The sequence below is a fragment of the Pseudorca crassidens genome, chromosome 4 (assembly GCF_039906515.1).
Source record: "Pseudorca crassidens isolate mPseCra1 chromosome 4, mPseCra1.hap1, whole genome shotgun sequence".
Classification (NCBI taxonomy): domain Eukaryota; kingdom Metazoa; phylum Chordata; class Mammalia; order Artiodactyla; family Delphinidae; genus Pseudorca; species Pseudorca crassidens.
Window position 1 is genome coordinate 127,707,609 of NC_090299.1, and position 25,148 is coordinate 127,732,756.

The following is a 25,148-nucleotide window of genomic DNA, read 5'->3' on the forward strand; positions in this document are numbered from 1 at the left end:
TGTTCACTCATTCTTTCCCTCTTTCATCCTTGGCTGTTCCCTAAACATGCCAGGTTTCCTCCCCACCCCTGCCCTCCCTCGTTTGCTTTTCCCTCTGCTCTACTCTGTTTTCTCCCCAAGATGTCAACATAGTTAGCGCCTTCCTTTTCTTCGGAGCTTTATTTTAAAGTCGCCTTCCAGCGAGGCTTCCCCTGCATTCTTTCTAAAATATCAACACCCTCCTCACCTCCACCATGTCCTGTGCCCTTCCCTTCATTTTTCTCCCGAGCATCTATTACTGTCCAGCACTTGTACATTTTACCTACTTACCTTGTCTGTTGACTGTCTCCCCCTCACGGTAGGGTCACGAGAACAGGAACTTTGTCTGTCTTATTCACTGCTGTTTCCGCAGTGTGTCTAATACTGCCTGATCCCTAGTGGAGGTTCAGTAGATATTTTCTATTTATTGGAATACATAAATGAATAATAGAGCTAGGGTACAGCTTTGCATTTTGCCGGTAGAGGCCGCCTCCCCAAGCATATTCTGCATCTGAATTATTTTGGTGCCAGTTTGGCATGCAAAATGAAATCATTCTACATTTCTAGTTGTATAATTTGCAAGTCTTCCAGTTGAAATGACATGTGTAAATGTGGATAGGCAGAGGAGCTTAAACAGCTACAGCAGTTGGGAGTTTGGGGTTAGCAGATGTAAACTATTATATATAGGTTGGATAAACAACAAGGTCCTACTGTACAGCACAGGGAACTATATTTAATATCCTGGGATAAACCATAATGGAAAAGAATATGAAAAGGAATGTATATGTATGTATAACTGAATCACTTTGCCATACAACTGAAATGAACACAACATTGCAAATCAACTATACTTCAATAAAATTAAAAAAAAAAAAAAACACCCTGCAGCGGGGCCTTTGTTTAGGTTGGTGCTGGGTGATGGCTGAATGAAAGGTGCACCATCTCCTGAAAGGGTACATGCCAAGAAATTCAAACAGTGAGGAGTGCAGCTTTACTTCTGTGGGAACCTATTAGAAATAAACATTAAGCTTATCATCTGTAACCTAAAGTCTCAGCTGTGTGAAACTGACGATTTCTGTACCTATATTATTCGCAAATCATGTTTCCCTTCTACTTTTTTGAAGAAGAGATTTCAAGGCAGGAAAGAGGATGTTTCATTACCTGATTGTACATATTAGTACTTTATATTAATATAATAGTCTTTATTGTAACAATGGTTCTTTATTATTTTTTTCAGGGCAACACAACTATTTATGTGCTGGAAGAAATGATTGCATAATTGATAAGATTCGACGGAAGAATTGTCCTGCCTGCAGACTTCAGAAGTGTCTTCAAGCTGGAATGAATTTAGGAGGTAAGTTTTGTAGTTTTAGTTCAGTAAGAGTTGTTAAGATGGATATCACACCACTAGGCTTTATACTCCCAAAATTGAAGATGAAGCTAACATGAAGCAAAGATTTCTAAAAATCTAGTAAGTTCTACATTTATGCTAAAACATTTCAGGAGAAAAATATTTCTTAGGAGAAGGAGTTGAAAACAAGTTTGCTATGTGGCTGTGGTCCTCTTGAGTTTGCTAAGGTTTCAAGAACTGGGTGCATAACCAAAACAAAAATGAATGATATTTTACATAGAACTATAGCTAACAGTTTTTATTACTGTGTCTGTTTAGAAATAAGACCTATAAGTGATAACATTAACCAGATAGGAATATATTCCTGACTCTAGGAGTAAATGTAATAAAGGAAGACCTATATGAAAAAAAAAAGCAAAAAAACCCCAAAAAACAAAACTTTAAAAATGTTACAGGAGCTCACCAAAAGAGTGGGACGGGTAAAGACTTGAACCATACACAAAAGTATACAACGTCCCTGGGTGGGGAGATTCAACGTCTTGAAGGTATCAGTTTTCTCTAAGTTATTTTATGAATATAACACAAGCCCAACAGAAATACCACTTGGTGATTCTAAGTTCCTAAAGAACAGCCAGCAAAATTCTGGAAAAGATAAATAATAAGGACAACTAGCTCTGCCACACAGTAAAGCATATGACACAGCTACAGTAGTTAAAATGGTCTGTGTATTTGTTTATGGAGGGTCAGATCAACAGAAAGTCAAGAAATAGATTCAAATAATATGAGAATTTTGTATATAATAAAGTTGGCATTTCAAATCAGTGGGGAAAGGATAGGTTATTCGATAGAAATTATTGTGACAACTGCGAAGCCATCTGGAAAACAAGAAAGTTGAATCCAAACTCCTATGATCCTCCAAAATGAATTCTGCTATCACAGAAGTACTGAAGGAAAACATGGATAATTTTATATTCTGCAAGTGGAGTATTTCATACTTTTTGAGTATTAAATAAACCCAGAAGCTATAAGAGAAAAGAATGGAGGAAATCAATACTACTTACAAATCAAATATTACTGCAAAGGCAAATAATAAAAAACTGGGGGAAAATACTTGCAGCTTATAGACAAAGGGTTTATTTCTTGTGCTTGTCTAATTCCATAAGAAAAGGAAACCAACTCAGTAGAAAAATGAGAATGAAAAGAACAGGAATGTGAACAAAATATAGGGAAAAGAATAATAAAAGAAATACAATTGGTTCTTGAAACACATGAAAAGAGTCCCAATCTAATCCTAATAAGAGAAATGCAAATTTAAAATATGAGATACAATTTCTTGCGAATGGCAAAGATAAAACATTTTTATGATATATTGTTTGATGAGTATAGAAATAAAAGTAAAACCCAGTGTTGATCTCCTACATTTTAGGTGGAAGTAGAAATTGATATAACCTCTATGGAGAGCAGTTCAGCTATTTCAATAAAATGTTAAAAGGCACAAGGCCTTTGACTCGCCAATTCCACTTTTAAGAATTTATCCTAAGTATATTCTGGCAATGTAAGAAATGATATATGCATAAGATGTTCATTGTAGCCTTGTTAAATATCAGACACCCATTAAATATTTATCTGTTCAGAACTGATGAAATAAATTATAGAATACTCTCAGACACTAATAAGAATAAAGGGGGCTCTATACGGACTGATTTCCAAAATATTGTTTAGTGAAAAAAATCAGGTTGCAAAATAGTATGTTTCGTATCCTACAAGTTGTATATCTGCTTTCAGAAAAGAATATATATTGTATAGAGCATTTCTGGAACGAGATGCAAGAAACTAGTCATGGTGGTGGTCTCAGTAGAAAGGACTGGGTAGCTGGGAGACAAGGATAGGAAGGAAAATTAATTGTCACTGTATATTCTTCTGTGCCTTTGAACTTCATATTGGACTAATGCATGTATTGTGTACACAAGTTACCTATTTAAAAGAAATAAAGTAATTCGAAAAAGAAACACAAAGAGATTTCACTCTTTGCTTTGATGAAAGCACCAACTGCCTGACTAGTCAGGACTAGGGAGGAACATGGCTGCATGCAGAACAGAGCAGCTCTTGGGAATTAAGAGGTGGATGAGCTGTGGCCATGTGGCACTGCTCCTATGAGAGCATCCTGGGTGGCTTGAACTCAGCCAGAGCAGCCCATGCTGGTCCAGAGGGCGGGCCCTGGAGCCACACTGCCTGGGTGAGAACCCTTGTTCTGCCACTTCCTGAACTTGTAACCTCAGAGGCAGGTTACCACCTTTCCATGCCCCTGTTTCCTTCAGCTTGTGCCTACCTCCTAGGCTGTGGAGAACAGTAAATGCGTCAGGGTACAGTGAAAAAAAGTCAGTACCTGTACACGTTGGTGGTGTGGTGGGTGGTAGAAACTCTCACTGCAGATTCCATGGCAGTTGCACACATGATCTGAGGGACACGATTGCCCCACATGTTGGTGATGGTGAACCTCAGTTGCCCAGAAAAGTTCAGCTGCTTGCCCTAAGATGCCACAGCCAGTGAGATGCTGGAGCTAGATCTGGATCTCTGGACCCCGGGTCTGGAGGTTCTGATGTGCCACACTGCTTCCTTGTTCTAACGTCCAAATCAGCGCAGATGTGGCGCAAAAGAGCGCCTTCTGAAGCATGTGAGCGAGGATCGGGCCAGATGAATAATTTAAAATCTAAATGGCACAGTGGTACAGCCGTTGGTCATAAAATGAACTCTGAATCAGTTTTGTAAAATCTACCATCTGAATTTAAACACACACACTGCTGAGGTATATTTTAAAGTATTTCTGTGCAATTTTTGTATAGCTTTACAAATCTTATATATTTACATATACTATGTAAATATTACTATAAATACTGTATGATCACACTTTATAAAATGTCATTACTATCAGTTACTATAAAATACTAATGAAGTAGCCATACTTATAGTTCCTACCTCATAGGGTTGTGTTGAGTCCATACATAACCTTCAGAACAGAGTTCCTCAACCTCTGCATTGTTGACATTTGGGGCCAGATAGGTCTTTGCTGTGGGACCGTCCTGTGTGTTGTAGGATGTTTATCAGCATTCCTTGTCTCTACCTATTAGATGTCAGTAGCTGTCCCTTTACCCCCAGTGTGACAACCAAAAATGTTTCTAGGCTTCCCTGGTGGCACAGTGGTTAAGAGTCCTCCTGCCATTGCAGGGGACACGGGTTCGAGCCCTGGGCTGGGAAGATCCCACATGCTGTGGAGCAACTAAGCCCATGCACCACAATACTGAGCCTGTGTTCTAGAGCCCGTGAGCCACAACTACTGAGCCCATGTGCCACAACTAGTGAAGTCCACACACCTAGAGCCCATGCTCCGCAACAAGAGAACCCATCACAGTGAGACGCCCACACATCACACCAAAGAGTAGCCCCCGCTCACCGCAACTAGAGAAAGCCCACGCAGCAATGAAGACCCAACACAGCCAAAAATAAATAAATTTAAAAAAATGTTTCTAAACTTTGCTAAGTATGCCCTGGGTGGCATTGAGACCCACTAGTTTAGCAATAAGAGTAAATAATTGTAAGCGCTATTTAACTGTGAGATATTTTCTGCTGGAATATACATTCCATCAGGGGAGGAATTTTGGTCTCTTTGTTCGTTGTTTTATCTCCAGTAACTAGAACAGTGCCTGGCACCAAGTAGGTGTTCAATAGTTGTTTGTTGAGTGAATGCATGATTAATTGGCATTTTTAAGGGTTCTGTGTGCTGAGAATTCAGCTAAGCCCTCTATATATGTGTCGTGTCTTCTAAATATCACATAACACCATGTGATACATACTGTTAACCTGTCCATTTTAAACGTGAGTTCATGGAGGCCCAGAGAGGTTAAAGAACTGGCCCAAGGCCACAGCGCCGGGTAGTGGCAGAGCCAGAACTGAGATCTCTGTTCCTGGCACCAAAGCACACACCCAGCATCACTCTTCTGTATGAAACGGGTCCACTGTTTATAGATTGACATTTTAAAAATAGCTCAGATTATCTATTAATGGCAGCTGTGGCACCAGGTTTCTTTCTTGTGTCTGTGATGGTCTGTAAGTGAGGCCTGGCACAGTAGTACATGATACAGAATCCACATGCTTTGTTGCTGGTTTCTAGGTATGCAGGGTAGGTTTTATGGATTTCGGTAAAACATTATACTAGAGAAAAAGCTTACCTTGAATCTTGAGGTCATTGAAAACTGAGTCAAAAATGGGCAGGTAGGCACACCGGTCAGAATGGCCATCATCAAAAAATCTACAAACAATAAATGCTGGAGAGGGTGTGGAGAAAAGGGAACCCTCTTGCATTGTTGGTGGGAATGTAAATTGATACAGCCACTATGGGGAACAGTATGGAGGTTCCTTAAAAAACTAAAAATAGAACTACCATACAACCCAGCAATCCCACTACTGGGCATATACCCTGAGAAAACCATAATTCAAAAAGAAGCATGTACCAAAATGTTCATTGCAACTCTATTTACAATAGCCAGGACATGGAAGCAACCTAAGTGTCCATCAACAGATGAATGGATAAAGAAGATGTGGCACATGTGTACAATGGAATATTACTCAGCCATAAAAAGAAACGAAATTGAGTTATTTGTAGTGAGGTGGATTGACCTAGAATCTGTCATACAGAGTGAAGCAAGCCAGAAAGAGAAAAACAGATACCGTATGCTAACACATATATATGGAATCTAGGGGGGAAAAAATGGTCACGAAGAACCTAGGGGCAGGACAGGAATAAACAGGCAGACCTACTAGAGAATGGACTTGAGGACACGGGGAGAGGGAAGGGTAAGCTGTGACAAAGTGAGAGAGAGGCATGGACATATATACACTACCAAATGTAAAATAGATAGCTAGTGGGAAGCAGCCGCATAGCACAGGGAGATCAGCTCGGTGGTCTGTGACCACCTGGAGGGGTGGGATAGGGAGGGTGAGAGGGAGGGAGACGCAAGAGGGAAGAGATATGGGGATATATGTATATGTATAACTGCTTCACTTTGTTATAAAGCAGAAACTAACACACCATTGTAAAGCAATTGTACTCCAATAAAGATGTTAAAAAAAAATGGGCAGAGTAGAAATTAATATTTATAAAAGCAGCATTTTCTTTAGGTTCAAGTTATACTTTAACTACTTCTGGTTCCTGGATTAAGTAATTAACTTTTACTAAGTGTCCAGTTGTGGTAACATACATTGCCATTTTTCTTTTATAATTTATTTTGAAGCCACATTTTCCGTTTCAATTTGGGCAAAAAGAAATGCAAGCAATTTTATTATATTAAAAGAGATAATATGAAGTTTAACCTTTTAATGTGAAGCAATTTTTTAAATGAAATATGTGATTTAAATTAAACCCTTTTTATGCATGTTCCAATCTCACCCCTGTTTTCCTAGCAAAGCAGGTCTGCAGTCTCTTTTTCTTCACCCTTCTTTCCTGTTACCTTTCTTGGGGGATACAGCAGATGCAACCCTGTACTTGAAAGACATTTTCTGTTAGTGAATGGTCATGACTCTGGGAGCAAAATTAGTCATCTGCCTTCTAAAATCATCAGGAATTCAGAATACTTTAGAATATTTTTTTTCCTATCCTGTCAGCTGGTTAGCATGTAATCCTAACCATGTCCCCAAACTAGTCTCTCCCTTAGAAAGTGGAAGGAAGAAGAATGAGTAGGTTTATATTTATCAGAAACCAAAGCCATAAAACGTGCCTCTTCCCTTTTCTCTAGATCCACTCCCTTCCTCTTCCTACACGTGCTATCCCTTTTCTTTAAAATCCTGCTGAGCTTTAGGGCGCATGCAAAGTAATATAGAGCAGAAGATGTGAGAATGTCAACAGAGAAATTAAAAGGAAAATAACAGTTCTTTGGCCCCAGGCTGGGCCCACCACTCTGCAATAGCCCCTAATAATAGATCTCAAAGAGGCATGGTTTTATTTACATGAGAATGTACTGCTTTGCATAGCCTCCTCCAAAGGAATTCATCACTTTGGTTTTACTGCCAGTGATCTGAAGAGGATGATCTATGTGTGTCTTTTAGAGCTGCTCCTAAAATATAAAGCACAGCGTCAAGGCTATGTGGACCTCATATCAAGAATGAGTCCTTTGGGGCGTTTCTAGCTCGACTGTACTCTGGCCATAGAATATAGAGAGGATCTTAGAGGTTTTTCTTTCCCACTCCTCCCACTCACAGATGAGGAACTTGGAAGCCAAGATGCTATCATCAGAAACTTGAGAAATGCAACCTAAAGATTCTAATACAGTTGTCTTTCCTCTTTTCCAAGCCACCCCCCTGATTCATTTTTCATCTGATATGCTAAAGTCTACTTTCACGTTCCTTTAATGAAGACTCTAAAATATGCAAATCTTGCTTCCTGTGGCTTTAAAAATGGAAATTTCACAAACCATAGTATAGTCCTAACTCTGGTTTCAGTTGACTTCCATGACTATCTGCAGTGTTCCCTAATCCCAGCCATCACTTTTACTCAGGTGAGCCTTTAAAGGGTGGCCATCTCGGGTCCACCTTTTCCTCCTGGAATGGAACGTGTCATATGAAAAGAGAAAAGAATTTCAGACACAGGAAGCAGTCGCAACAGCAGACCTCACATGGTTGCTTTTTTGCAGACTGGAAGGCAGGCAACTAGGTGAAAAAGGTAGGGAGACAGGAGATTAATGCTGGGAACCATTCAAAGAAATGGATACTCTTATATTCCTGATAAGAATGGAACCAAAAAAAGAAAAATATTTAAATTAAAATTCATCCACATAATGCAATATTAATCAGCCAATAAAATTACGGCTAGGAAAATTCATAACAACATAGAATACTTTCTGCACAAAAGTAATAAAAAAAATGAGTATGCAAAACGATTTAGGTTCCTTATTCCATGATTACAGCTCTATAGGAAAAGATTTGCATGAGTCAGAAGACTAGGAGGAAATGGGAGAATACCAAAAACGTTTGTGTTTGTGAAGGTGACGGATAAGGTTTTTCTTCCCTCTTTCCTAGTTTATCAATCCTAATGAACATGTTCTGTAATCAAATTTAAAGAAAATAGCATTCACAATTTTGAACTGAAAAGAAGGGAAACAAGATTAGTCGTGCTACTGAGCAGAAGAGGTAAAGAATTAGACATATACAGAAAGCCAAACAGGAAGGAAGAAAAAAGGGGTGAGAAGAAAAAAAAAAAAAAAAAGACCTAGAGACATCAGTAAGTCTCCTGCTGGGAAGTGCTTTAAAGACTGAAATGGAGAAGTTAAGTGAAAAACAAAAGACCCAGAGACAAAAGAATGACAGAACTATGACCAACATGGAGAGGCCAGAGAGAGATCTTTTTACTTGAGGAAAATTGGCTTTACCTGCCAGCAACTTGCTCCAACTAGCTTGTATGGTCCGGCACCTGTAAAATTCACATGCAGCACAGGTCTGGGGAGAGAAATTACAGGATCAATGCCAGTGAGAGAGGAGGTTTAATATCTGAAATCCAATAAGAAAAACAATTTTTATATCTTTAAGGGTCTCCTGAGGCATGATATGCAGTAGTCTGTAGAAGTTTAGAAAGCCCAAGTGTACCGAGTTTTATGAAGAAATACCATTCCTTAGGTTTTTTTTCCCCCTTCCCATTCCCCTTGCTTGTAGACAATAAGAATTTAAGTGGGACTTTTGAGCAGGAAAGTGGAGGGGAAAATAACACATTTCTATAAATCAGTGAAAGTATGGTTTTTGAATCTTCATTTATAAGTTAAGCCGTATTCATTGTCATAGTAATACAATTTGAATTAAACAACTGGTATTTTTACCTTGCAGAATTTCAGAAGGAGAGTTTAGGGTCGGTCCCGAAGCAGGCAGCATTTCAAGATTTATTATATTTCTTCAACTCTAAGGAATTTCTTTCTTTTCAGATTTTTGGCTGTTGTGATTATAATTTGCAACCAATATGTACGTTTAATTTGTATTAGTTTCCTTCAAAACTCTAATTAAATTGGAATCTGAGAAAGAATAGATTTATGTATAACTAAATCACTTTGCTGCACACCTGAAACTAATACAACATTGTAAATCAACTATATTCCAATAGAAAATAAAAATTAAAAAAAAGAAAAACATCAAAGCTAAGAAAAAAGGGGGGGGGGAAATTGGTGTCTTCTTTCGTGACTGATAACGTCTTAGAACAGAAGCAATACAGGCATTGGATGCAAACGTTCTTCCCTCCCAAGAATATACATATTCGTAGCCGCACTTGAGCCTCAGTGAGCTTACCCAAGTAGGCTGCTTATCTTGGGTCTTTTTAAATACAAAACCCCGGGATGCTGGAAACCTTCTGCTGGGTATACAGATGCCCATTTTTGCTTCCATTTCCTTTTGCATTTGCAGTCTGTCCTGGTAGGTCATCATCCCAGTCATACTTAAGGGGCCAGTGGGCCTGGAGCTTAACATTTCCACCTTTGAGATCTTGCATTTGTTGTCTCAATAGGCATGAATCAGAGCTGTCCTTCCTAAGAAGCGTCTCAGATATACAGGTCTCTTTAGACTGGTCTACAGCAGCCCTGCAGTTCCACACACTCACCGATATTTTCTGTAATACACGATTCTTTTTCTAACTGTCTGGTAAAATCTTGGGGATTTTGTTTTGTTTTCGTTTTGTTCGTGGCGCTTTATATTGTTGTTATACTCTTTTGGGTTACCGCAGATGATGGGGTTTTATTATAAAAATATTGCTAGTTTCACATTTTGTCTCTGGGAAATACCAGGATGTCATTTAAGACACAATAGGTTTTTAATTTCTAGGACTTTTTGATTTTTTTCTCTTTTTGTCAGCTTCTTTCTTCCATGCTCTCTCCTCCCTACCTTGTTGCTTTCTTTCTTTCTTTTTTTTTTTTTTTTCCACTGCACTTGTTTCTACTTACTGCCTTCTCTCTCTCTGTCATCATTGTCCCCTGAGTGTCTTGTATTCAAACTTCCCCAAAGAAGGTCCCAGCCAATTGGCTGGTCACCATCCAGAACAGAGCTTCTGATTGGGCTGAGACATAGACAAACATCTGGCTTTGCCTCTACTGCCCCTACCTTACTCAGGCTGGCACGGCCAATTATAGGTCCCTGTGGTACAAAGCATGACAGCCTGTGACAAGAAGCCTTTTGTGACCCCATTTTTCAGACGGGAGCTGTAAGTGTAGATAGTGATCAGAGTGTAGTAGACGCAATACAGACTTGTAGCCATTATAGTCATCTCTTAATTGTGGAGCATCTCTTAAATCATAGCAATTTTTCCAACAGCCTGATTTTTATTCACACATTCTAAGTTATCTATATATTTAGAAGTAAAAAAGTATCCATTTTTAAAAAGCTGATGGACAAAACAGAATAATATCTTTCCATGCCTCTTGGAACAGAACTGCAAAGGCTCTGTTTTGGAGTTCAAGAGTTTTTGAGATGGCTACTCTGAAAACACACAAACCAGAACAAAACACAAAAAGCATTAAAATAGCAAATCTTAATTTTTTTTTTTTAAACCATCTGTTAATGTGTAAGGTGGACATTCTCTTATAGAACACCTCTCTAAACCTGAATCGTTCTCTCTCCCTAAATGCCAGACACTGGGATTGCGGGTGCACTCTGGGCTCATGGAAGAGTAGGGGTGAGGTATGTGGAGATAGTGTGGAAAGAAGGACAAACCACTTAAAACCAAGCATCATAGGTTTTCTGCACTCAGTCATCTTAGAAAGAGCTGATCCATCACTCTACGTAAAGTCCCTGCCTATTCTGTAGGTATCATCTACCTCAGACTCTGGTTTCTCAGTTATAATCATTGATTTCATTTACTTTCAGTTAACAGGTATGCACACTAAGGAATATAACTTAGTCTTTTTTCTTTCATTTGAAAAATCTACAGACTAGTGATCTGCTGCTTGTTGGCTCTCTGATAAATATCCTCTTCTCCCCGCTTCATAGTAAAATAGTGTGATTATAAAAAGGGGGGAGGGACCTCTTTATGTAACAGTAAAGTCTCTGTTCTCACCTCTGAAAGGTACAGAAAGCCATTCAACTGTCTATTAGAAAACAGCCCTTCATATCCTGTGATAAACCATAATGGAAAAGAAAATGAAAAAGAAAGTATATATATATGTATAGCTGAATAACTTTGCTGTACAGTAGAGATTAACACAACATTGTAAATCATCTATATTCCAATCAAATAAAAAAAAATAAAACAGCCCTTCAATCTTCAGGAATAAATAAGTATGATATTTAGTATCATTGATGATGATTTTTCTGAGACAGATAACATACCTTTTAACAGCTAACCCAATTCTAACAGATTTTTAAAATATTTTTATTGATTTATCAAGTTATAAAATGCATACTCATTACAGTGATTAATAAAGGAAAGAAAGTTCTCTGTAATAAATTGGGAGAATGAAGATGGAAGAAGAGTCAAGACGTTTGCTGACTAAAAAATAATGATTTACATTTTGACGAAGAGGCTCTTCAAAGCTGAACTAGCAGAGCCAGTAAAAATGGTTTCTTCTGAATGTGCTGCTTCATTATTTTGAAAAGTAGATCTGTCAACAACGATGTAAAGCCAGTTGCTGAGTTAGGTCATGAAAACAAGAAACTCCAAGATGGAATTGTTCTGTATTCCTCCAAGTGTTTTGTTTTGTACGGTATTTGTTTTGAGAGCATAATAACGTAAAATATGTTTAAACAGTGATGACACTAAGCAGTTACTGTTACCGTATAATTATTTTCTGTATTAAGATTAATCTGGTTTGTAGAAGGGAGGATCATCACAGTATTTAAAAAGTGCATCTCTGATGAATCCATCCATTGATTCTTCATTCCGCAAATATCCATCACACTCCTCCTAAATTCCAGGTGTTCCCCACAATGTTGCCAGTGTAGCCTGGAGAAGGCAGGCACTGGCCTTGTTTTCAAAGGGCTAATCTCTAAGAAAGAAGACATTTATTATGGGCCAAATAAGCATTCGAAATTTACAACGATGTACTTAAGTGTAGCCTCGGTGTTGACAGTGGGACACATCCCTAGAGCTTTCTCCTTGCTTTAGAGCAGTGTCAACTTCCTGACTTGTGTCTCTCGCAGCAAGATGGTGGCATGTCAGGATGCCATTCTCTAACTCCGTCCCTCCATATTTGGGGGTGTTCATCCCGGTTGTGTTCGCTGTGCATGGATCCCATCATAATGGTCCTATGGCACGTACTGACACTTGCTTGGGACATAGTCTGGAAAGGAGCAGCTCTGCATCATGAAATCCTTCAGAAGACCCACGCTCATCCCTACCTGCAGACCACCTCCATCAGCATCCATCAGTCAACAGCATTTTTCATTTGATGTTGGCACTCTGAACTCGGACTATGAAAATCAGCCCTTCCTATTCTTACCAAAAAATTGAATACAACTTTAAAGCTTTCTGGCCACCTTAGACACTTTTAAATTGTTTCTAGCCTGAGGACGGCTGAGGCAGCTCTGGTTGGTCCCTTCAGAATGCATGCCTTGTCTGTCTCTCTTGTAGCTCTTGTAACAGATACTAAGAAATGTCTGTGAAGACAGGCTGGGATTCGCAGGGCCACTTGCTAGCAGCCGACCTGCTGACATCTCCCTTCAGTTTCTGACCTGCCCCAGCACGTTGCTGTCTCCCCTGGAAACTCTTCAGAACTCACTTCAGCATCACCAGAGAAACTGAGAGACACCTTTATGAACAATTTAAAAAATTTTTAAATAATCGAAGATTTCTTTCAACATACAGTTTTCTTAATCTATCAATCTTCAAACCAAGCTGTTCTTCATCCTAAAATTAGACTAATTCACCAGTGAAAATTCAGACAGTTATATCTTCATTTGCCATATAAATGACAGGCATTTCATGTTAATTACTTAGAAACATTTGCATATGTTAATTAGGTCTGTTTTTACATTTTTGCTTGTGTGTGTGGGGGGGGTACGCGGGCCTCTCACTGTTGTGGCCTCTCCCGCTGCAGAGCACAGGCTGCGGACACGCAGGTTCAGCTGCTCCGCGGCATGTGGGATCTTCCCGGAGCAGGGCACGAACCCGTGTCTCCTGGATCGGCAGGCGGACTCTCAACCACTGCGCCAACAGGGAAGCCCTACCTTTTTTTAAAGCAAAAACTTAAATCCCATAGAGCAAAAACACTTTTTCCATTCTGTAAATACTCATATTTTTAGGTAAAGTTGAGTCAGATTCGAAATTTTAAGCCAAATTCTAAAGGTTACACCACGTAAGAATGATGAATGATGGGAATGGGGAGGACTGTGTGATCAGCAATCCAGTGGGGCGATTGTTCTCAGTTCTTGCTGCCTCTCTAACTCATCTGTCAAGTCTTTGTTCTATTTTTATTTAAAAAAATTTTTTCATTGAAGTATAGTTGATTTACAGTGTTGTGTGAGTTTCTGGTATATAGCAAAGTGATTCAGTTATGTATACATTATTTTTCATATTCTTTTCCATTATGGTTTATCACAGGATGTTGAATATAGTCCCCTGTGCTATACAGTAGGACCTTGTTTATCCATCCTATGTATAATAGTTTACATCTGCTAATTCCAAGCTCCCAATCCATCCCTCCCCAACCCCACCCCACCCCACCCTGCCTTGACAACCACAAGTCTGTTTTCTATGTCTGTGAGTCTGTTTATGTTTCGTGGATAAGTTCATTTGTGCCATATTTTTAAATTTTATTTACTTTTTCTTTTTATTTATTTTTAACATCTTTATTGGAGTATAATTGCTTTACAGTGGTGTGTTAGTTTCTGCTTTATAACAAAGTGAATCAGTTATACATATACATATGTCCCCATATCTCTTCCCTCTTGTGTCTCCCTCCCTCCCACCCTCCCTATCCCACCCCCTAGGTGGACACAAAGCACTGAGCTGATCTCCCTGTGCTATGCGGCTGCTTCCCACTAGCTATCTATTCTACATTTGGTAGTGTATATATGTCCATTGTGCCATATTTTAGATTCCACGTATAAGTGATATCATATGGTATTTGTCTTTCTTTTTCTGACTTATTTCACTTAGTATGATAATCTGTAGGTCCATCCATGTTGCTATAAATGGCATTTCATTCTTTTTTATGGCTGAGTAATATTCCACTGTATGTAAGTATGTGTGTGTATGTGTATATATATGTATATGTGTGTGTGTGTGTGTATACGCACATACACACACCACATCTTCTTTATCCATTCATCTGTTGATGGACACTTAGGTTGCTTCCATGTCCTGGCTATTGTAAATAGTGCTGCCATGAACATAGGGGTAAATGTAATTTTTTGAATTATAGTTTTGTCTAGATATATGTCCAGGAGTGGGATTGCTGGATCATATGGCAACTCTATGTTGAACTTTTTGAAGAACCTCCATACAGTTCTCCATAATGGCTGTATCAATTTACATTCCCACCAACAGTGCAGGAGGGTTCCCTTTTCTCCACACCCTCTCCAGCACTTCAAGTGTTTGTTTTAAACACACTCACCCATGCCCTGCATCTAGAGACTCTCATGTTGTAAATGTGGATGGAGCATGGCAGCATCTTGATCTTATAAAACTCTAGACATTGTACATCACTGCATCAGAGCAGAGAACCACTGTTCCAGGGCTTGCTATAACATTGGCAGCATTTTTCTTAGGATAAGAAAAACCTTTCATTGGTTTTTTTTTTTTAAGCCCTTTAGTTTTTTTTTTTTTCTCTCTATTTAATGTTATTTTTATTTTTCTCAAGTGAATCAGTAACCACCATCTGGTAAATATTTCTTCACCAGGTGAAGTCCCCTAAAAATATTTTAAGTTAATGTATTTGCATTTTTCTTGCCAGCCCTAGCATAGCCTTATGAAGGGCCATGTTAGCTTTTAGTCCACTGACTGTACTAGTTTTGTGCCTCACTAAAACTTTAAGCATATTGAATAAGCTGTACATTTAAATGCTACACATCTCTGGGGCAGAGTGTTCAGAACTCAGAGGTGAAGGTAGGTTCCTTATCCCCAGAGAGGACAGGTCCTGAAACAGTGACCCTGACATTCTGTATTGGGGAAACAAGAGGAGCATAAGAGAGAGAAGGTGGGAATAATCCTGAGAAGGAAATGGAGAGGGAAAAGAGGGGACCTTGGTGAGGTTTGTGATTTGTTACAAGAGAATAAACACATTTAGAAATGCCACCCTCAGTGTCACCTCACTTCTGCTCATGTGCCCCCTGGACACACCCTGGACGTGCGTAGACATTTGTACCCTCTGGGGACAGGCAGGAGCAGAGAGAAGGGAACTGGGGTTGCATCTCGCGCCCACATTCACAGTTCCCAGGCCCCACCATGGTGGTCTCCTCTCACGCTTATGTGAGTTAGAAGGAAACATCTGTGTGCCCGGTGTCTTCCAGGCCCTCAAGCGAGTCTGTTCGGTGCACAATGTTTGTTCTTCACAGTAAAACCTCTTGACCCGCTTCTCCATCTTTACTCAGTAGAGTCGGTTTGGGCCACATCATTAAACGTTTTCAGATAATGTTAGTGGTGACACTATTGTTGGCTTTCCAGCTGTTTTATGGTTAAAGAAAAGTTCTTATCAGGCTTTAAATATGATATAAGAGATATTATTAAAATACTCTGGAGTCGAAAACAGATTCAAAATAGAAGTTAAAGAAGCTAGCTTTACTTGATTTATTTACTCTAAGGCTCACTAACTGCCCCGTTCCCACACAGGCTTTCATAGCCAGTGGGTCAGTCCTTCTCAAAGTGTTTGATTTATTTTCTTTAAAAAACAAAATCTGAAGCCTCCCTTCGGGCTATTTGAAATTCAGAATAAACGGGATCCTGTGACTCATCCTAAAGCAGTGGACACAATGCTTGTTTGCTCTCAACCCCACACACACCCCTTTCTGCCTCTGCCTGCTCCCCAGCCCCTCGTAGGGTTCTGAGCCACTTCTGGACATCATCCTATGTGATTGGTCCTGCCACCTGCCCAGCTGTGCCCTCCGCATGGTCAGCGACTTCTGCACCCCTGACTCTTCCTTCTGGTTCACTGCTGTGGGACAGTTCCTGCCAAGTCCCCCTTGGTGGTTTGACAAGGCTCCCTTCTTCAGGCACAGCAAAGGCCTCTCATTTGCACCAGACATAGGAAGGCTAAGAAGGAGGCGCCTATGTACCTATGTGTATGAGTTTCCTCTTGCTGCTATAACAAAGCAACACAAGCTTAAAACAGCACACATTTATTATCTTACACTTCTGGATGTCAGAAGTCCAACATGGATCTCACTGAGTTAAAATCAATGTGTAAGCAGGCAGTATTCCTTGGTGGAGGCTCAAGGAGAGAATTCATTTCCTTTCCCTTTCCAGCTTCTGGAGGCTGCCTGCATTCCTTGGCTCCTAGCCCCCTTCCATCTTCAAAGCCAGATTCAATGCATTCTAACTTTGCTTCTGTTGTCACATCCTCTTCTCTGCCTATCATGCCTCCATCTTTCACTTACAAGGACCCTTGTGATTATATTGGTACCACGTGAACAGTTCAGGATAATTACTTTATCTTAAAATCCTAAATTTAGTTAAGCCTGAAGAGTCCCTTCTGCCCTGTAAGGTAACACATTCACAGGTTCTGGGGATTAGGAGGTGAACATCCTCAGGAGACCATTATTTTGCCCATCACCTATGTAATAGTCTGTGTCCAACAAAACCCTGGAATTTTTTATTTTTATTGAAATATAGTTGATTTACAATATTGGGTTAATTTCAGGTGTATAGCACAGTGATTCAGTTATACATTTTTTTTTCAGATTCTTTCCCATTATAGGTTATTATATGATACTGAATATAGTTCCCTGTGCTATACACTAAATCCTTGCTGTCTATTTTATATATAGTAGTGTATATCTGTTAATCCTATACCCCTGATTTATTCCTCCCTCTGCCCTTTTCCCTTTGGTAACCAGAAGTTTGTTTTCTATATCTGTGAGTCTGTTTCTGTTTTGCATATACATTTGTTTATCTTATTTGTTAGATTCCACATATAAGTGATATAATATTTGCCTTTCTCTATCTGACATACTTATCACTGAGTATGATAATCTGTGGGTCCACCTATGTTGCTGCAAATGGCATTATTTCATTCTTTTTATAACAATAATGTTCCATTGTGTATATATACCACATCTTTATCCATTCATCTGTTGATAGACACTTAGGTTGCTTCCATGTCTTGGCTATTGTAAATAGTAGTGATACGAACATTGGGGTGCATGTATCCTTTTGAATTAGAGTTTTTGTCTTTCCTGGATATATGTCTACCACTCTGGAATTTTTGGATGCCTTCCTGATTTTGGCCCTCTACATACTCACCTACCTCATCCCCATCTCTCCTTACTCCTTGACACTTCCCTTCCTTTTTGAAAATCCATTCTGATTACTTCTTCACAACCTTCTGGTTGTGCCTTTGTCCACACAGTTTTTAAATGGCCTACATATCCCTCCCCTATGCTAATAAATCCCTATTACCCATTTCAGACCAACCTCAAAAAATTCATCACCTCCAACTCTACATAAATTGTACCCTTCACAGATCAGTCTTTTACACAGTTCTGAGATGTTCTCTATGTATATAATTTATTAAGACTTCTTCTCCTTTAAAGCTTTTTTATGACTTCCTTAGGTCAAGTTCATTAGTACCTCCTCTGTGCTTCCAAAGCCTCTATTGTAGCATTTCACAGATTTTATTGTACTTACTTGTTTGTAAGTATTTCTTGCCAAATAGTCTTTGAATTTCTTAGGAACAGAGTTATCCTTTTGCCTTCATATCCAGAGCACTTAGCACATAGATACTTAATAAATGCTTATGGAATAAATGAATGAATGAATGAATGAATAAGAAGTCAAACCTTGTTCATACATTACTAAGCTGAATTTAGCAAAAAACTCTAAGTTTGGTTATACAGTTACTAAAGTCACAATGGACTTCATTTTAAAACCAATCCCATAACCGTAACAAAGATTCCAAGGATGGTATTTTAAGAAAGTTCTAGTACAAGTATTATTTTTCAACCCTGCACCAGGAAGGTGTAGTTTCCAAGAAACATATAAGTCTTGATCTCATATTGACTTGTATAGCATAATTTGGCAACTTCTTAAATGATAAGAAACAGTTTTGCATACCTCTTCTTTCCTTGATGAGAATTTTTAAGTGTTTTCTTAATTATGCTTATTTAACCACAATTTTTGTTGCAAGCATTGGGGGGATAACATTTGGGGACAGCTGTTTTTGCTGTTAAGGTGGGAGTTCTAGCCCTGGTCAGATAGTTTGTAGTGGTGCGTTAAATTCAAAGTCAAGAGAAGCTAGGATGAGTTGACCTAGAGTAAAAGGACTGGAGGAACGAAACTGGAGGAACAGCCTCCAAAGTAAGTGTAAAAAAAAGAAAAGACAAGGATAACAGGGAATGGAAGGTAGAGAAAACAAAGGAGTGAGGCAAACCCAAGAAGAGTAGGTTAAGATGAAGTTTTGGTTGAGGAGGTTTAGTGGAGTAAATTCCAAAGATTATTAACTAAATCAGTGGAATCCGCGTATAACCCAAAGTCAGAGTCAGGGAGAAGTGCTGATTTCAGAAGGGAGAAGAACCTGTCTTCACCAAAATGGACAGAAACTCTCCATCCATGTTCGAGTGGCCTGTTGAGTGAAGTGGAAATAAGCAATGCTGTGTTCATGGCCATAAACACAAAGACAGTTTTGCAGCCCCATTTCTGGGGCTGTACATTTCTTGTGCCAGTACATTTCTGGGAAATGAAGAAGCCTATCAGCTAAAAAAAGACAGTGCTACCAGGGAGGATTTAGAAGACCTTCATTCATGAGAAAGCTGAGTGCCTATATAACTGAATGGTGTGGAACTACACTCATGATTGAAGTCATTCTATGCAGGTCATGCCTGGAAATCCCTTTAGATTGTAGTCATGATTAATTCTGCACTTAAGTTGACTGGACGCAAGGCTACCATTCCTGGTATAGGGGAAAAGGTGCAACTTCCGAAGATGAGAAACAGGCTGTAAACTTGGGGGTGTGGACCTTTTTCCCTCCAGGTGGTGTCAGCAGGAAGTTGACCTTGGGGAGCAGTGCCAGGCACACAGCTGAAGGAAGATTATTTTTTGGGGGGTGCGTTTCATCCCAGGAACAAATATTCTTCTCAATGGATGGTTAGTAAGGAAACCTATTGTAGAAAGCCCAGCTTGAATTTTAATATAAGAATATCGAAATCGGTCAGCTGTTACTCATGTTCTTTTATGAGTGTAATAACATACTTGTCAGTCAGTGGACACACCCTTTGGGTGTGGTAGGACACTTGGCCATGGCTTGTGCATTGTAAATCCGTGGCTGTGATTACACCAGGCTGCGGGAACCTCTCTAGCATGCTGTGCCTGCGTTGCTTGTAAATTACACTTTTATTTTCATGAGCGTGTTTCAGACCTTAATGTTGCTCTGTGACTCCATGATCATGACTTTTTTTAAAAATTTAATTTAATTTTTTTATACAGCAGGTTCTTATTAGTTATCTATTTTGTACATATTAGTGTATATATTGTCAATCCCACTCTCCCAGTTCATCCTGCCCCCCACCCCCCCACTTTCCCCCCCTTGGTGTCCATAGGTGTGGTCTCTGCATCTGTGTCTCTATTTCTGCCTTGCAAACTGGTTCATCTGTACCGTTTTTCTAGACTCCACATATATGCATTAATATACGATATTTGTTTTTCTCTTTCTGGCTTGCTTCACTCTGTATGACAGTCTCTAGGTCCATCCCCGTCTCTGCAGATGACCCGATTTCATTCCTTTTTATGGCTGGGTAATATTCCATCGTATATATGTACCACATCTTCTTTATCCATTCATTTGTCAATGGGAATTTAGGTTGCTTCCATGACCTGGCTATTGTAAATAGTGCTACAGTGAACATTGGGGTGCATGTGTCTTTTCGAATTATGTTTTTCTGGGTATATGTCCAGTACTGGGATTGCTGGGTCATATGGTAATTCTGTTTTTAGTTTTTTAAGGAAGCTCCATACTGTTCTCCATAGTGGCTGTATCAATTTACATTCCTACCAACAGTGCAAGAGGGTTCCCTTTTCTCCACACCCTCTCCAGCATATGTTGCTTCTAGATTTTCTGATGATGGCCATTCTAACTGGTGTGAGGTGATACCTCATTGTAGTTTGGATTTGCATTTGTCTAATAATTTGTGATGTTGAGCAGCTTTTCATGTGCTTCTTGGCCATCTATATGTCTTCTTTGGACAAATGTATATTTAGGTCTTCTGCCCATTTTTGGATTGGGTTGTTTGTTTTTTTAATATTGAGCTGCATGAACTGTTTATATATTTTGGAGATTAATCCTTTGTCTGTTAACTCGTTTTCAAATATTTTCTTCCATTCTGAGGGTTGTCTTTTCATCTTGTTTATAGTTTCCTTTGCGCTGCAAAAGCTTTTAAGTTTCATTAGGTCCCATTTGTTTATTTTTGTTCTTATTTCCATTACCCTGGGAGGTGGGTCAAAAAAGATCTTGCTGTGATTTATGTCAAAAAGCATTCTTCCTGTGTTTTCCTCTAAGAGTTTTGTAGTATATTGTCTTACATTTAGGTCTTTTATCCATGTTGAGTTAATTTTTGTGTATGGTGTTAGGGAGTGTTCTAATTTCATTCTTTTACATGTAGCTGTCCAGTTTTCCCAGCACCACTTATTGAAGAGACTGTCTTTTCTGCATTGTATATCCTTGTCTCCTTTGTCATAGATTACCTGACCATAGCTGCATGGGTTTATCTCTGGGCTTTCTATCCTGTTCCATTGATCTATCTTTCTGTTTTTGTGCCAGTACCATATTGTCTTGATTACTGTAGCTTTGTAGTATAGTCTGAAATAGGGTGTCTGATCCCTCCAGCTCTGCTCTTTTCCCTCAAGATTGCTTTAGCTATCTGGGGCCTTTTGTGTCTCCATACGAATTTTAAGATTTTTTGTTCTAGTTCTGTAAAAAGTGCCATTGGTAATATGATAGAGATTGCATTGAATCTGTAGATTGTGTTGGGTAGTTTAGTCATTTTCATTATATTGATTCTTCCAATCCAAAAACATGGTATATCTCTCCATCTGTTTGTGTCATCTTTAATTTCTTTCATCAGTGTCTTATAGTTTTCTGAGTACAGGTCTTTTACCTCCTTAAGTAGGTTTGTTCCTAGGTATTTTATTCTTTTTGTTGCAGTGGTGACTGGGATTGTTTCCTTAATTTCTATTTCTGATCTTTCGTTGTTATTGTATAGGAATGCAAGAGATTTCTGGGCATTAATTTTGGGTCCTGCCACTTTACCAAATTCATCAATTAGCTCTAGTAGTTTTCTGGTTGCATCGTTAAGATTATCTGTGTATAGTGTCAAGTCCTCTGTAAACAGTGACAGTTTTACTTCTTTTCCAATTTGTATTCCTTTCATTTCTTTTTCTTCTCTGATTGCTGTGGCTAGCACTTCCAAAACTTTGTGCATAATACTGGTGAGAGTGGACATCCTTGTCTTGTTCCTGATCTTAGAGGAAATGCTTTCAGTTTTTCACCATTGAGAATGATGTTTGCTCTGGGTTTGTCGTATATGGCCTGTATTATGTTGAGGTAGGTTGCCTCTGTGCCCATTTTCTGGAGAGTTTTTATCATAAATGGGTGTTGAATTTTGTCAAAAGCTTTTTCTGCATCTATTGAGATGATCCTATGGTTTTTATTCTTTAGTTTGTTAATACGGTGTCTCGCATTGATTGATTTGCATATATTGAAGAATCCTTGTATCCCTGGAATAAATCCCACTTGATCATGGTATATGATCTTTTTAATGTGTTGTTGGATTCTGTTTGCTAGTATTTTGTTGAGGATTTTTGCATCTATATTCATCAATATTGGTGATATTGGTCTGTAATTTTCTTTTTTTGTAGCATCTTCGTCTGGTTTTGGTATCAGGGTGAAGGTGGCCTCGTAGAATGAGTTTGGGAGTGTTCCTTCCTGCACAATTTTTTGGAAGAGTTTGAGAAGGATGGGTGTTAGCTCTTCTCTAAATGTTTGATAGAATTCACCTGTGAAGCCATCTGGTCCTGGACTTTTGTTTGTTAGAAGATTTTTAATCACAGTTTCAATTTCATTACTTGTGATTGGTCTGTCCATCTTTTCTGTTTCTTCCTGGTTTATTTTTGGAACCTTATACCTTTCTAAGAATTAGTCCATTTCTTCCAGGTTGTCCATTTTATTGGCATAGAGTTGCTTGTAGTAATCTCTCATGATCCTTTGTATTTCTGCAGTGTCAGTTGTTACTTCTCCTTTTTCACATCTAATTCTATTGATTTGAGTCCTCTCCCTCCTTTTCTTGATGAGTCTGGCTAAAGGTTTATCAGTTTTGTTTATCTTCTCAAAGAGCCAGCTTTTAGTTTCCTTGATCTTTGCTGTTGTTTTGTTTGTATCTATTTCATTTATTTCTGCTCGGATTTTTATCATTTCTTTCCTTCTACTAACTTCGGGTTTTGCTTGTTCTTCCTTCTCTAGTTTCTTTTAGGTGTAAGTTTAGATGGTTTATTTGCAATTTTTCTTGTTTCTTGAGGTAGCATGGTATTGCTATAAACTTCCCTCTTATAATTGCTTTTGCTGCATCCCCTAGGTTTTGGATCGTCATGTTTTCGTTGTCATTTGTCTCTGGGTATTTTTTGATTTCCTCTTGATTTCTTCAGTGATCTCTTGGTTATTTAGTAACGTATTGTTTAGCCTCCATGTGTTTGTGATTTTTATGTTTTTTTCCCTTAATTGATTTCTAAAATCATAGCGTTGTGGTCGGAAAAGATGCTTCATATGATTTCAGTATTCTTAAATTTCCTAAGCCTTGATTTGTGACCCAAGATGTGATCTATTCTGGAGAATATTACTTGAGAAGAAAGTGTAATCTATTGTTTTCAGGTGGAGTGTCCTATAAACATCAATTTAATCTATCTGCTGTGTTGTGTCATTTAAAGCTTGTGTTTCCTTATTAATTTTCTGTCAGGATGAGCTGTCCATTGGTGTAAGTGAGGTGTTAAAGTCCCCCACTATTATTGTGTTACTGTCGATTTCCTCTTTTATAGCTGTTAGCAGTTGCCTTATGTATTGAGGTGCTTCTATGTTGGGTGCATATATATTTATAATTGTTATATCTTCTTCTTGGATTGATCCCTTGATCATTATGTAGTGTCCTTCCTTGTCTTTTGTAACATTCTTTAAAGTCTATTTTATCTGATATGAGTATTGCTACTCCAGCTTTCTTTTGATTTCCATTTGCAAGGAATATCTTTTTCCATCCTCTCACTTTCAGTGTGTATGTGTCCCTAGGTCCAACGTGGGTCTCTTGTAGAGAGCATATTTATGGGTCTTGTTTTTGTATCCATTCAGCGAGCCTGTGTCTTTTGGTTGGAGCATTTAATCCATTCACATTTAAGGTAATTATCAGTATGTATGTTCCTATTACCATTTACTTAATTGTTTTGAGTTTGTTTTTGTAGGTCCTTTTCTTTTCTTATGTTTCCCACTTATAGAAGTTCTTTTAGCATTTTGTTGTAGAGCTGGTTTGGTGGTGCTGAATTCTCTTAGCTTTTCTTGTCTGTAAAGCTTTTGATTTCTCCATCGAATTTGAATGAGATCCTTGCTGCGTAGAGTAATCCTGGTTGTAGGTCCTTCCCTTTCATCACTTTAAATATATCATACCACTGCCTTCTGGCTTGTAGAGTTTCTGTTAAGAAATCAGCTGTTAACCTTATGGGAGTTCCCTTGTATGTTATTTGTTGTTTTTCCCTTGTTGCTTTTAATAATTTTTCTTTGTCTTTAATTTTTGTCAGTTTGCTTACTATGTGCCTTAACGTGTTTCTCCTTGGGTTTATCCTGCCTGGGACTCTCTGCACTTCCTGGACTTGGGTGGCTATTTCCTTTCCCATGTTATGGAAGTTTTCAACTATAATCTCTTCAGATATTTTGTCAGGTCCTTTCTTTCTCTCTTCTCCTACTGGGACCCATGTAATGCGAATGTTGGTGAGTTTAATGTTGTCCTTCAGGTCTCTTGGGCTGTCTTCATTTCTTTTCATTATTTTTTATTTATTCTGTTCCACAGCAGTGAATTCCACCATTCTGTCTTCCAGGTCACTTATCCGTTCTTCTGCCTCAGTTCTTCTGCTATTGATTCCTTCTAGTGTATTTTTCATTTCAGTTATTATATTGTTCATCTCTGTTTGTTTGTTCTTTAATTCTTCTAGTTCTTTGTTAAACATTTCTTGCATCTTCTTGATCTTTGCCTCCATTCTTTTTCCGAGGTCCTGGATCATGTTCACTATCATTATTCTGAATTCTTTTTCTGGAAGGTTGCCTATCTCTACTTCATTTAATTGTTTTTCTAGGGTTTTATCTTGTTCCCTGATCTGATACATAACCATGTGCCTTTTCATTTTGTCCATCTTTCTATGAATGTGGTTTTCCTCCCACAGGCTGCAGGATTGTAGTTCTTGCTTCTGCTGTCTGCCTCCTGGTGGATGAGGCTATCTAAGAGGCTTGTGCAAGCTTCCTGATGAGAGCGCCTGGTTGTGGGTAGAGCTGGGTGTTGCTCTGGTGAGCAGAGCTCAGCAAAACTTTAATCCTCTTGTCTGCTGATGGGTGGGGCTGGGCTCCCTCCCTGCTGGTTGTGTGGCCTG

The 25,148-nt window shown here is 38.8% G+C and overlaps 1 protein-coding gene across 2 annotated transcripts in view; it reads left to right on the forward strand.

Annotated features, from left to right (window-relative positions):
* The window catches only part of NR3C2 (nuclear receptor subfamily 3 group C member 2), a 367,456-nt gene that overhangs the window by 251,316 nt on the left and 90,992 nt on the right, over window positions 1–25,148 (forward strand). For both annotated transcript variants that reach the window (XM_067736718.1, XM_067736719.1), the window contains exon 4: window positions 1,256–1,372. In XM_067736718.1, the coding sequence (XP_067592819.1) occupies window positions 1,256–1,372 (117 nt within the window). The remainder of the gene's footprint in view (window positions 1–1,255; window positions 1,373–25,148) is intronic.